The 13,701-nt window shown below is 39.7% G+C and overlaps 1 protein-coding gene across 4 annotated transcripts in view; it reads left to right on the forward strand.

The window, feature by feature from the left end:
• Positions 1-13,701, forward strand: part of LOC106075252 (uncharacterized) — a 28,096-nt gene that overhangs the window by 7,902 nt on the left and 6,493 nt on the right. For all 4 annotated transcript variants that reach the window (XM_056007163.1, XM_056007166.1, XM_056007165.1 and 1 more), the window contains 5 exons: positions 181-340; positions 798-899; positions 9,137-9,229; positions 10,675-10,844; positions 12,573-12,767. In XM_056007163.1, the coding sequence (XP_055863138.1) occupies positions 181-340; positions 798-899; positions 9,137-9,229; positions 10,675-10,844; positions 12,573-12,767 (720 nt within the window). The remainder of the gene's footprint in view (positions 1-180; positions 341-797; positions 900-9,136; positions 9,230-10,674; positions 10,845-12,572; positions 12,768-13,701) is intronic.

Below are 13,701 nucleotides of genomic sequence, written 5' to 3' on the forward strand. Positions count from 1 at the left end.
CAGCTAGCAAAAGCATGGCTGCAATACACAGTTTGAAACTATTTTTTTTTTGCATGGGCCATTCTCATGTGTGTGTCACAATAAGTATTTCTTTAGTGAGTCCAACCCAGACATCATTCATAAAAACTTTGATAGAAGCTTTTTAAAGATAATCATTTTGGTGTGGTTATACTTGCGCAGAAGGTGGTTCCCAAAGAGGAGATCATCTGTAACGACTACCTGACCTTGTCAACAGAAGGAGAAGATGGTATGTCTTTAATGGACAGTATATCTATTGGTCTACTCAGTCTGAAACCACATTCAAGGCTCAAGTGCATCAATTTCACGGGATTTATGCACGGTACGTCAATCTTCACCATTTATTACCTGGTCCACAACTTCCCTTTCCTGGAAAGAATCCTGATTAAGCAAATGTATAGATCTACTAGACTTTATACTATTCCAATTATAGGCCTTTCGCAGATGATGCGCAAAGGTTTTCTGAATGCGGAAATACCCGAAGACGTCTAGTCCGTTCAAGAGAAATATTTTCTCGTTCTCTAGCCAAATTTAAATTTATTGCTTTTTATTTTAACTGTGAAAAATTATAACGGTCAAACAAGTTTCCACAGTGCGCCAGCGAGCTAGTAATTCTTTTCCCAACGAAATACGTTTTCGAGATCCGTGTCCAGGTTCCACCCAGCCAGTTTGCACGAAGTTACGAGATGAACAGGGGTATGGTATAAACATAAATATAAGAGCACTATTCTATGACATATAACAATGGTGTAATGTCAGAATGCATTCCAATGTTACAGATCGTCGACTGTGCAGGGAACTACTAAGGCTGCCAATAGTCTGGATGAGACCTGTAGATAGACAGTCTGGGTATCTTCACAGTTTGTTAAGGAAAACATTAGGTAAGACAACTCTCCACGTTCATGTCTTGAGTTATTTTAAATGTAAACAGAGGTGCAGGCATGCGTTTATCTGGCATTCAGCATTGTCACGACATATATTTAGATCGTGACGTGAGTTCTAAAGCGCGTGATGTGCCTAGGTCCTCATGGGAGGTTCAGACTACTTAGACGTGTACACTGGACAGTACAATGACCATCAGAATACACAAGGCATGAAGTTCATCAAACACAATATTCAAAGTATCTAAAGATCCAGCCACTGGCTACACAAAAACTCATTACAAAATACAATCCAAATATGAACACAGTTTTTCCTTTAAGTGCTAAGTGGCGCTGAGTCCAATTAAATAATGTCCGAGGATAATATCTTGACAAATATAGGCCTACATACGACCGCTCTCTACGGAGCTGAAATATCATATGTCTAATACCGAGCTGAAATAAATAAAATAAATTATGGCTTTTATATAGCGCTACTTTCATGCTTATAGCATGCTCAGAGCGCTTTGGTCCAATCTGATTTGTGGACCAGTGGGTGGGGGTGAGGGGAATCTAGGAGAAGGTTTTTCCGTGCTGCCTTTAGGCTCTCAGTAAACACAACTCTGCCCCAGTCGGGTGTCGAGCCCCCTTCATAGGTAGCCAAGCCAAGTTCAAGCGCACTTAGCCTCTCGACCACGCTTCTACATATATACGACGCTCTCTACCGAGCTGAAATATCTACTGTCTAATACATACGACCTCTCTCTACCGAGCTGAAATATCTACTGTCTAATACATACGACCTCTCTCTAGCGAGCTAAAATATCTACTGTCTAATACATGTGACCGCTCTCTACCGAGCTGAAATATCTACTGTCTAATACATGTGACCGCTCTCTAGCGAGCTGAAATATCTACTGTCTAATACATGTGACCGCTCTCTACCGAGCTGAAATATCTACTGTCTAATACATGTGACCGCTCTCTACCGAGCTGAAATATCTACTGTCTAATACATACGACCGTTCTCTAGCGAGCTGAAATATCTACTGTCTAATACATGTGACCGCTCTCTACCGAGCTGAAAAATCTACTGTCTAATACATACGACCGCTCTCTAGCGAGCTGAAAAATCTACTGTCTAATACATACGACCGCTCTCTAGCGAGCTGAAATATCTATTGTCTAATACATACGACCGCTCTCTAGCGAGCTGAAAAATCTACTGTCTAATACATACGACCTCTCTCTAGCGAGCTGAAAAATCTACTGTCTAATACATGTGACCGCTCTCTACCGAGCTGAAATATCTATTGTCTAATACATACGACCGCTCTCTACCGAGCTGAAATATCTATTGTCTAATACATACGACCGCTCTCTACCGAGCTGAAATATCTATTGTCTAATACATACGACCGCTCTCTACCGAGCTGAAATATCTACTGTCTAATACATGTGGCCGCTCTCTACCGAGCTGAAATATCTATTGTCTAATACATACGACCGCTCTCTACCGAGCTGAAATATCTATTGTCTAATACATACGACCGCTCTCTACCGAGCTGAAATATCTACTGTCTAATACATGTGACCGCTCTCTACCGAGCTGAAATATCTACTGTCTAATACATACGACCGCTCTCTACCGAGCTGAAATATCTACTGTCTAATACATACGACCGCTCTCTACCGAGCTGAAATATCTACTGTCTAATACATACGACCGCTCTCTAGCGAGCTGAAAAATCTACTGTCTAATACATACGACCGCTCTCTACCGAGCTGAAATATCTACTGTCTAATACATACGACCGCTCTCTACCGAGCTGAAATATCTACTGTCTAATACATACGACCGCTCTCTACCGAGCTGAAATATCTATTGTCTAATACATACGACCGCTCTCTACCGAGCTGAAATATCTATTGTCTAATACATACGACCGCTCTCTAGCGAGCTGAAAAATCTACTGTCTAATACATGTGACCGCTATCTACCGAGCTGAAATATCTACTGTCTAATACATACGACCGCTCTCTAGCGAGCTGAAAAATCTACTGTCTAATACATGTGACCGCTATCTACCGAGCTGAAATATCTACTGTCTAATACATACGACCGCTCTCTACCGAGCTGAAATATCTACTGTCTAATACATACGACCGCTCTCTACCGAGCTGAAATATCTACTGTCTAATACATACGACCGCTCTCTACCGAGCTGAAATATCTACTGTCTAATACATACGACCTCTCTCTAGCGAGCTAAAATATCTACTGTCTAATACATGTGACCGCTCTCTACCGAGCTGAAATATCTACTGTCTAATACATGTGACCGCTCTCTAGCGAGCTGAAATATCTACTGTCTAATACATGTGACCGCTCTCTACCGAGCTGAAATATCTACTGTCTAATACATGTGACCGCTCTCTACCGAGCTGAAATATCTACTGTCTAATACATACGACCGTTCTCTAGCGAGCTGAAATATCTACTGTCTAATACATGTGACCGCTCTCTACCGAGCTGAAAAATCTACTGTCTAATACATACGACCGCTCTCTAGCGAGCTGAAAAATCTACTGTCTAATACATACGACCGCTCTCTAGCGAGCTGAAATATCTATTGTCTAATACATACGACCGCTCTCTAGCGAGCTGAAAAATCTACTGTCTAATACATACGACCTCTCTCTAGCGAGCTGAAAAATCTACTGTCTAATACATGTGACCGCTCTCTACCGAGCTGAAATATCTATTGTCTAATACATACGACCGCTCTCTACCGAGCTGAAATATCTATTGTCTAATACATACGACCGCTCTCTACCGAGCTGAAATATCTATTGTCTAATACATACGACCGCTCTCTACCGAGCTGAAATATCTACTGTCTAATACATGTGGCCGCTCTCTACCGAGCTGAAATATCTATTGTCTAATACATACGACCGCTCTCTACCGAGCTGAAATATCTATTGTCTAATACATACGACCGCTCTCTACCGAGCTGAAATATCTACTGTCTAATACATGTGACCGCTTTCTACCGAGCTGAAATATCTACTGTCTAATACATACGACCGCTCTCTACCGAGCTGAAATATCTACTGTCTAATACATACGACCGCTCTCTACCGAGCTGAAATATCTACTGTCTAATACATACGACCGCTCTCTAGCGAGCTGAAAAATCTACTGTCTAATACATACGACCGCTCTCTACCGAGCTGAAATATCTACTGTCTAATACATACGACCGCTCTCTACCGAGCTGAAATATCTACTGTCTAATACATACGACCGCTCTCTACCGAGCTGAAATATCTATTGTCTAATACATACGACCGCTCTCTACCGAGCTGAAATATCTATTGTCTAATACATACGACCGCTCTCTAGCGAGCTGAAAAATCTACTGTCTAATACATGTGACCGCTATCTACCGAGCTGAAATATCTACTGTCTAATACATACGACCGCTCTCTAGCGAGCTGAAAAATCTACTGTCTAATACATGTGACCGCTATCTACCGAGCTGAAATATCTACTGTCTAATACATACGACCGCTCTCTACCGAGCTGAAATATCTACTGTCTAATACATACGACCGCTCTCTACCGAGCTGAAATATCTACTGTCTAATACATACGACCGCTCTCTACCGAGCTGAAATATCTACTGTCTAATACATACGACCGCTCTCTACCGAGCTGAAATATCTACTGTCTAATACATACGACCGCTCTCTAGCGAGCTGAAATATCTACTGTCTAATACATGTGACCGCTCTCTACCGAGCTGAAATATCTACTGTCTAATACATACGACCGCTCTCTACCGAGCTGAAATATCTACTGTCTAATACATACGACCGCTCTCTAGCGAGCTGAAATATCTACTGTCTAATACATACGACCGCTCTCTACCGAGCTGAAATATCTACTGTCTAATACATACGACCGCCCTCTACCAAGCTGAAATATCTACTGTCTAATACATACGACCGCTCTCTACCAAGCTGAAATATCTACTGTCTAATACATGTGAGCGGAAATAACTTTGTCCAATACGACCGCTCTCTATGTAACAACTGTCCACTACGACCGCTCTCTATGTAACAACTGTCCAATACGACCGCTCTCTATGTAACAACTGTCCACTACGACCGCTCTCTATGTAACAACTGTCCACTTCGACTGCTCTCTATGTAACAACTGTCCACTACGACCGCTCTCTATGTAACAACTGTCCAATACGACCGCTCTCTATGTAACAACTGTCCAGTACATTTCGTTACCTCTCTGTAAACTCAGAGGTTTGTCTCGTTCTTCTTAGCTATAAATCCTAACATTAAGTTACAACGAGGCAATACCTTCATTATACAACGTATGGAGCGATTGTTTTTTCCTTAATAACTAATAACTAATGTTAGATAAAAAAAATAATGGAACATTGCTGGGAAAATCATTAGAGCCGTTTTCGAGATCCGTGTCTACCCACCCAGGTTTTATGTAATGCCTATATTTGATAATTTCACTTTTTTTTAATTTTAAAAAGTATATAATTAATAAGTTATTAATTTTGGATGTAATCAAAGGGTTTTAAAAGTAAAAACCTTAAAAGATCACACTCTGTGGTAAGCAGTGGTCACGCGACAAGCTATGGAAAGTGAGGGCAACAATGATAGCTGACAAAAAAGAAATACGAACCAAACGCAACAACACTGGCTATGAGATCTCAATATAGACCTTTTAAAGACCTTTATATAGACCTTTTAAAGACCTCAATATAGACCTTTTAAAGACCTCTATATAGACCTTTTAAAGACCTCTATAGCCACAAAAAGAAATGTCCTACGGGATTAACAATAGTTGTTTTGTCAGTGAATGTGACTCTTTCACTATTGATATTGACTGATGGCTTATGCGAGGTGCCTATGGTACTGACTGCTTAGAAATATATGACAGTACTTGCGCATATTATAGAGTTCTTGCTTAAAAAAAAAAAAAAAAAAAAGAACCAGTGATGTCGACAAATCAAATGTCTGCAATGCAGTACTCATTCACCACACCCATGTCTATACCACATATTTGTTTAGTCAATATTTGTTTTTTTTTTTTTTTTGGGCAACCATCTTTCTGTCACCCTTTCTCGTTGTTGTTGTTTTTTTTTTTGTTCTCCCTTTCCAACATGAAAAACAACTTTAAAAAAAAAGAGTAAGCAAAGATTTAGTTTAAAACACTTTGGAGGCTTCCAAGTTCCAAGTCCATCCCTACCAGTAGCTTAAATTCAAATACAATCTTTTAAATAAAATAAAGACTTTTGAGTGGAATCTAGTTGTTGTTTTTTTTTCAACTATCTTGACTGCATTGAATCATTACATGATAGACATAGCTCATAACACTTTGACATCGATCTAAAGGATCATAACACACAGCAGCCTCCCATTACTTAACTCAACAGACTTAGATTGTATATAATATACAAGATGAAGATTTACAAGTTACGTGAAGCATTATGTAGCTAACCAAAATGTGAAGTGCCTATTTGATGAGAGCCTCGAACAAATAAATAATGCGCGTGCGCTAGTGTTGTCACTCGAATGAGTTGTTTTCCTCGTGACCTTGACTTTATGCCTCCTGCTAGCGTTAGGTATCTATTGTGTAGTCCCGGACTATCCCACTCGTTGTGTAACTGCTAAACTACGTCACATCCTCAGCTGTTGCCCAGGGCATGGGTGTGTTGTTTTGACTATCAAGTGTAGGTCAATCGTTCATAGATTTAGCTGAAATTTAGAACATAAGTTCGTCTCAAACTGGACGCCTATTGACCCGTAACGTAATCAGCTCCTTCACACCTGTTGGTCTACCTGAAATCTGGTAGCCTAAAATTGCACTATTACTGCTACCCAGGGGAGACTAGTGATGACATTTACAGCTTGTTAGCACCTGGAGGATTAAGCAACACTGGCGTATAGTTGTTAGGCAGCGACTGACATTCAAGGACGAGCACTCTTACGTAAATCTATAGATCTACAGACAAGTGAGAGTTGTCTACCTATGATCAAGTCTTCGAGCATTCTTCGCTTTTTCTTTTTTTTCAAGAATTTTCTCTTTCCGCGTATTGCCTTCACTTTGCCTTTCTAAATTGTAGGATAAAATTAGCACATGGTGAAATTAAGAAGAAAAAAATAATGGAGGTTTGTGTGGAATGCGCCGCTTTGGCCCCAAGTTCAAACCCCGCCCGCTGTCATTCTCTGTCGTCCTGCAGGAGAGATGTTTGTCAAATGTTTAACATGTTTCAGATATTCCTTCAGAGTTGAAGATAGTTTACTTCCTAGTCCAAACCTCCCACAGGACGACGGGGATGGGGGCGGGCAGGGTTTGAACCCAGGACCAAACCTTTCCAAACCTGAACAACAACAAAGCTTCTAGTGGGTGTAATTGTATCAATTAGTTTTCATCAGTCAAGTAATTATAGTCACGATCAACTGAAACGTAATAAATATGTGCAATTAGAAATAGTTTTACCAATTTTTTAATTAATTTTTTTTTTAGCTTTAAGCTTTTTCATTGCGGATTGATCCGTTTGATTGTCAAAAGAGCTGAGCCGAAGGCTCTTCGAGCTCTAGGCATGTAAGCCTGCCTGAACAACCGTTCTGTCTGGAAGAGATCCAAGTCAATGCCTATGTAAAGCATTGCTATTTCCAATATATCTGGCACTCCGGGCGCATGGACTAGAATGCATGGCCGAAGGTCGAGTACACCGGGAACCTTCGCCATTTTCCTATGTTGTACCAAGCCAACCGTGCAGGACTCGTCATTAGTGTAACGGTCCCTTGAGGAGCGGGCATGGATTATCGACAAGGACGTGGAAGCTCTCTTTCAACTCCGCACCGTGCAATGGGGAAGCTGTCGCATTCCCTTGGACACTCCCACAGGGGTTTTGTTTTGCTATTCATTTAGCCTAATCACTTCCTCAAGTAATCGTTTCTACCCGAGTGCCACGTCGAGGCAGAATAGCATACCCGGGGCGGTTTGATCTTACCACTTGTCTGGACCAGTTGGGAGAGGCAAGAAGGGGGTATCTTGGTGACTGATTACTTGCTTGTTGTTTAAATACATTAAATAATGTTCACTAAGGGTTCAGGAGTCATCAAGGGGGCTAATTCAACTTATACCACCACATCTGACAAGTACGATTTATTCCCCTTGTTCAAAACACCGAACAAAATAATTAATTACCAATAGTTAATTAAATAGTTGGTTAATTATTTTTTTTTATTGATTCTTGTGTTGTTAGGTAAAAGAAATAATTTAGAAAAATTTCATTTTAATCCGAGATTGGGTGCGGGAGAAATAACGTGTACTAAGTTTTTGCCAGACAGACAGAGTTGATATAAGTTTTGTAGAGAAAAAACAACATGTGGATATACTGCTACTGACTCACCACATATTTAATCAGTACTAGATATTTCAGTTCAGGAGTACGAAGAATTATTGAAACGTATGCATTTCAGCCCTATATGAGTTCACCTTTCAGACCTTGCGATCTATAGGGCAGATGATGTTGCTTTTGCCAACAGTTAACGAGAAGGGTGTCATGTGGCCAGCACAACGACTAACCGCCTTTACTTTCCCCAACTTAAGCCAGGTACCCATTAGAGTTGGGTGGACTCTGATCCTAGGGGCAGTTGATAAAAAGCTCTTAGCTGAAGCCTGAAGAGTTTTCAGGTGGCCAGCACAACAACCAACCGATTAACAGTTGGGAAGATTCAGGGGCGTCTTGGGACATTCTTATCTTCAGTGGGATTCGAACTTGAAAGCGCTTAACCACTGAGCCACCTCGCGTCTTCGTCCCATAAGTTCTTCTTGAAAGAATGTTGGCTGTACAACGAAGAGAGGTCAGATTGACATGTAAACATCCAGGTCACAGTGCTCTTGAAGTGATGAGGAAACGAGCAAGATTTAAAAAATATACTTTAAAAACAACAAAAAAAAAAACAAAGCGTTTATAAGGAATGGAACTGCACTTTTACAGTTATACGTCTCAATACTGTAAACTTTTTTTCCTTTTTCTATGCCAAACAAAATTAATTACCTGCACATTTACAGTTGTAACTCTCAATACTTGCAGATCTATTTCCCTTTTTTCTATTTAAAAAAAAAAAGCACATTTACAATGTGACAAAACAGAATGTTCAGCTATTGTATTTCCAACCTTATTCTCCATGAAGTCTTGTTTCAGCCATCAGTAAAGACAAAGTGCAAAGATATTTAAACAGAATCTCTTGCATTTATGCCAATATTGACCTGCTCGTCTGCCATGGACACATGTTTGGTAAGTCTGGAATAATACACTTGTAGTGAAACTCTAGCATATATCAATCAGTTCACTGTCGTATCCCAAATGGTAACTGTCCCATAATTGGATTGACATGCATGCAAAATATAATTAGGATGTTAAACGAGATGACTAAACTCTGCCCAGCATAACTTTTTTTCTTATGGTAAAAGTTTAAATTGTTAGAGTTTAGAGCAGCAGTTCTCAACCTTTTAGGTTCGGCGACCCCTTTTTACGATCCCTCACTCTGCCGCGACCCCCCCCCCCTTTGACACACACACGGCAATAGAAGAACAGACAAAAGAAATTCATTTTTTTCGATGGTCTTAGGCGACCCCTGGCAAATCGTCCATCGACCCCTCAAAGGGGTCGCGACCCACAGGTTGAGAAGCCCTGGTTTAGAGGCACCTCTGTCACCGTTAAAGATTTTTTAAAAAATAAATGCATTGAGTTGTGACGTCATTCAGACTTAGTCTCTCAGTGTGTGCAAACGTCTGCTCTCACATTGAGTTCTGACGTCATTCAGACTTAGTCTCTCAGTGTGTGCAAACGTCTGCTCTCACATTGAGTTCTGACGTCATTCAGACTTAGTCTCTCAGTGTGTGCAAACTTCTGCTCTCACATTGAGTTCTGACGTCATTCAGACTTAGTCTCTCAGTGTGTGCTAACGTCTGCTCTCACAACACAATCCGAAAACTAAATAATTGATTAAAGAGAAATTAATAAAGAGAGATTTCTTTCATTTCATACGAATTTTCAAATTGCCTGCTTACTTTCTGTTTACAACACATATAGAGATCAAACGAGTTTATTTAGACATCTTTTAATATATTTAGAAGCAAAGTGAATCAAGCGAAAGTCTACTGCTACTACTATTACTACTAATAAGGCTTGTCTTCAAGTCCAAAGATTAGTAAGGAATGCAGTATTTCCCGTGGCTACGCAACCCTAGCTGTGACCTACATATTTTGCCACTCCAGCGCAAGCATAACAATTGTGCGCCGATGGTCGATTTAGATTTTCTTTTCGCCGTCTACGTCTGTCCTCGGAAGCGGATTTTGCTTTTGGTCTCAAATGTCTATCCCGCGGCTTTTGTAAGTGACCTCCAGCAGTCTCGTTCTGAAGTTGCATGTGATTCCAGGTGCTCTCTTCTATGTCAGATAAGGCAAGTTGAAGCCTAAGCTGGTCTTTAAAGCGTTTTCGTGAAGCACCTCTGTTACGTCGACCACCTTTCAGATCATACGTTCGTCCCCCATACGTGCCCTGTCCAGCGTAACTGTCGGACCATAAGAAGTCCTTCTATACTGAGTAGTAACTGCTGTTCTATGTCTTATCTACTTATCATCATTATTACATAGTATCACTATTACTTATCATCATTACTACTACTATTATTAAAATCTACTAACATCTCCAAAAACACTACTGGTATTTTTTTTCAGGGCCTGTAACCATAGCTTTAGACTGCAAGTTAACTATAGACGATGTGCCCATTGGCTTGGCTCTGCAAGGCTCCTCCCCTTTCCGGTACGTCTGCCAGAGAGCGTGGCTAGAAGTACTTCCGGATGTCTGTCTGCCAGTATCTTTGCTAAATAAAGTTTTAGACCCCAGAGTGAGTTACGTGTGTAAGCTAACCATTTTCTCTAGCTGACCTTCTGATTTAGTCCTAGTTGGGTACTTATAGGTCTGCTGAAGACGTGCAATTGGTCCTAGTAGGTCGTGATTACTGTCTTTACGTCCGTTAGGATCCCCGAATAGTGACTGCAGGAGAAAATGATGTGGGTCACTGGGACTCAATATCTCAGTTTAGAAGAGGATGTTGCCCTTCAGGGAACAGTACCAGGAAGAAGAATAAGAGGCAGACAAAGAAAGCGATGGGAAGACAACATAAAAGAATAGACGGCCCTGCAATTGAAAGAGGTTCTAACTAAGGCTAAAGACAGAGGGATGGAGAAAGAAGGTCGACAAATCTTGCATGGTGCCCAAACGGTCCAACAGACTAAGAGATAAGTAAAGGTAGAAAAAAAGGTTGCCCATACGTCATGCTGAAAACAAGAGTCACAATCAGGTCATCTTTCTATGGCCTAACAGTCTGTTTCAGTAAATTCTGCTGCCAGAGCTAGATCTACAAGCTTACAGTTTGATAAGCGTTGTATTAGTGCGCTGGACCTATTTTTTTGTGCGCACGTTTCTAAAATCTAGTTCATTAACTGAACAAAAGAAAATCTAACTCATCACCTGGAGATTGAGGATTCCGACGTCTGCACTACGCCATCGAGTTGGGAGAATATTCTAGCGGGCCAGTCCTATTTCTCAGAGCGGTAGTGTTTGTCCATGCCCAATACAAGCATCAGGTAAACCCGAATGATCGGATTTGTTGGGATCGGATCTGATCGTCATTAAAAAAATAAGCCAGAATGGGGTTAGAACCTTCATCATTCTCTACTCTACTTCGCTATTTCACGTTCTGCTATATAAAACAGAATTAATTAATTAGGACAAAATGATTAACTAATTAGTTAATTTTTGGACTGACTCGTGTATTGTTATCGACTATAAATAATTATGCAAATTTCAACATGATCCGAGAATAGGAAGCGGGAGAAAACACGTGTCAAAACGTAATAAGGGGACTAAATCCATATACATATCAACATCTCTCATTAAGTAGCATTGATTTCTCTTATTTCGTAATCAAACAAAATAATTAATCACCAACAATTAATTAACTAATTGTTTAATTTTTTGATAGATTCATGTGATGTCAGGCTCAATTAATAATTGTGCAAAGTTTCAACTTAATCCGAGAATGGTAAATGGGAGAAGGAACATGTTCAAGATTTTGCCAGACAGACAGACAGAGTTGATATAAGCTTTGTAAAAATATTTTTGTAAACAAATATTCAGCTTATATTAAACTTAGTTTTATCAATTAAGTTGAATCAGTCATGTAACTAATTTTTACAAAGCTTATTTCAAATCAATTTGTTTTTCTATCTGTCTGGTAAAAAAAAACTTTTAATAATTAATTACCAATAGTTAATTATTTAATTGGTTCACTTATTCTTGTGTTGACAGGTAAAGAAATAGTTGTGCAAAATTTCAGCTTGATTAGAGATTAGGTGTGGGAGGAATAACATGTACAAGCTTTTTACCAGACAGACAGACAGAGTGAGTTGATATAAGCTTTGTTATAAATGTGGGGATGGTTTATAAATGCTTCAAATAGTGCATAACTATTAAAATAAGTACATAACGTTCCTAGTTCACTTATCGCGTGTGGTTCTGGACGGAACAATAACACTGGTCCACTTCTACCATGTTATTTGTCCTGTTCTAGTATCTAACTCACCTGGAGATCGAAGACTCCGACGTCTGCTCTGAGCCATCCAGATGGGAGAATATTCTAGAGGGCCTGTCCTATCTCTCAGAGTTGCAGTGTTTGTCCATGCCCAATACAGTTCACGTGCCGTTATTGTCTAGCGCCATGTCACAGTTGAGCACAGTGTTGAACAGTCTAGTCAACTTAAAAAAGGTACGTCATCATAATGTTTCAATTTTAGTGTCAGTACTTCTAAATATGATACGATGGTTGGGGAATTTATATGATAATACTTAAGATAACTTGGGGCCCTAACCTTAACTCAGTCTCAGTATAACAGTATTGATGAGAAAAATACATGTGTGTGTGTCCACTGTCTTGGGCTTGACCTTAGCGACTTGTAAAAAGATGGTGTGGGATGGGAGCAGTGTTGACATGCAGATTGGCTGGACTAATAGAGTTTCTGACCTCCTTGCGATCTATAGGGCAAATAGTGTCAAGGTCATCTGTTTCTTTGACCAACGGTTAACGAGCAGGGTGTTATGTGAGCCTATCTCTCTGATGAGGGAGAGAACAAACTGTAATAATAAATGGCTCTAAATCAACACCGATAACAGTAAACTCAGGTGTACCTCAAGGAACAGTCTTGGGTCCACTACTATTTTTAATTTACATAAATGATTTACCAAATTGCATTACTTCAGGAACAAAAGTCAGATTATTTGCAGACGATTGCATAATGTATAGAACAATAAAAACAACACAAGACACAGATATTTTACAAAGAGAATTAGATGAATTACAGAAATGGGAATCAAATTGTAGCATGTCTTTCCACCCAGAAAAATGTCAGTAACAAAAAAACTAAAACAAATTAATTCCACTTATCTTATTCTTGGCAAACCAGTAACACAGACTAAAAATGCAAAATACCTAGGTGTTATAATAAATGAAAAACTGTCATGGAATCCACATATTGATGAAACTACAAAAAAATCAAACAAAGCATTAGGATTTATTAAAAGAAATTTCTATAAATCAAATAAGAACATAAAACTAAAATGTTATTTAACCTTGGTTAGGCCAATAATAGAATATGCATCCTCCGTTTGGGACCCCTCAACTCAAGAAAACATTAAGAAACTGG

This window comes from Biomphalaria glabrata, chromosome 12 (genome assembly GCF_947242115.1).
Source record: "Biomphalaria glabrata chromosome 12, xgBioGlab47.1, whole genome shotgun sequence".
NCBI classification, from domain to species: domain Eukaryota; kingdom Metazoa; phylum Mollusca; class Gastropoda; family Planorbidae; genus Biomphalaria; species Biomphalaria glabrata.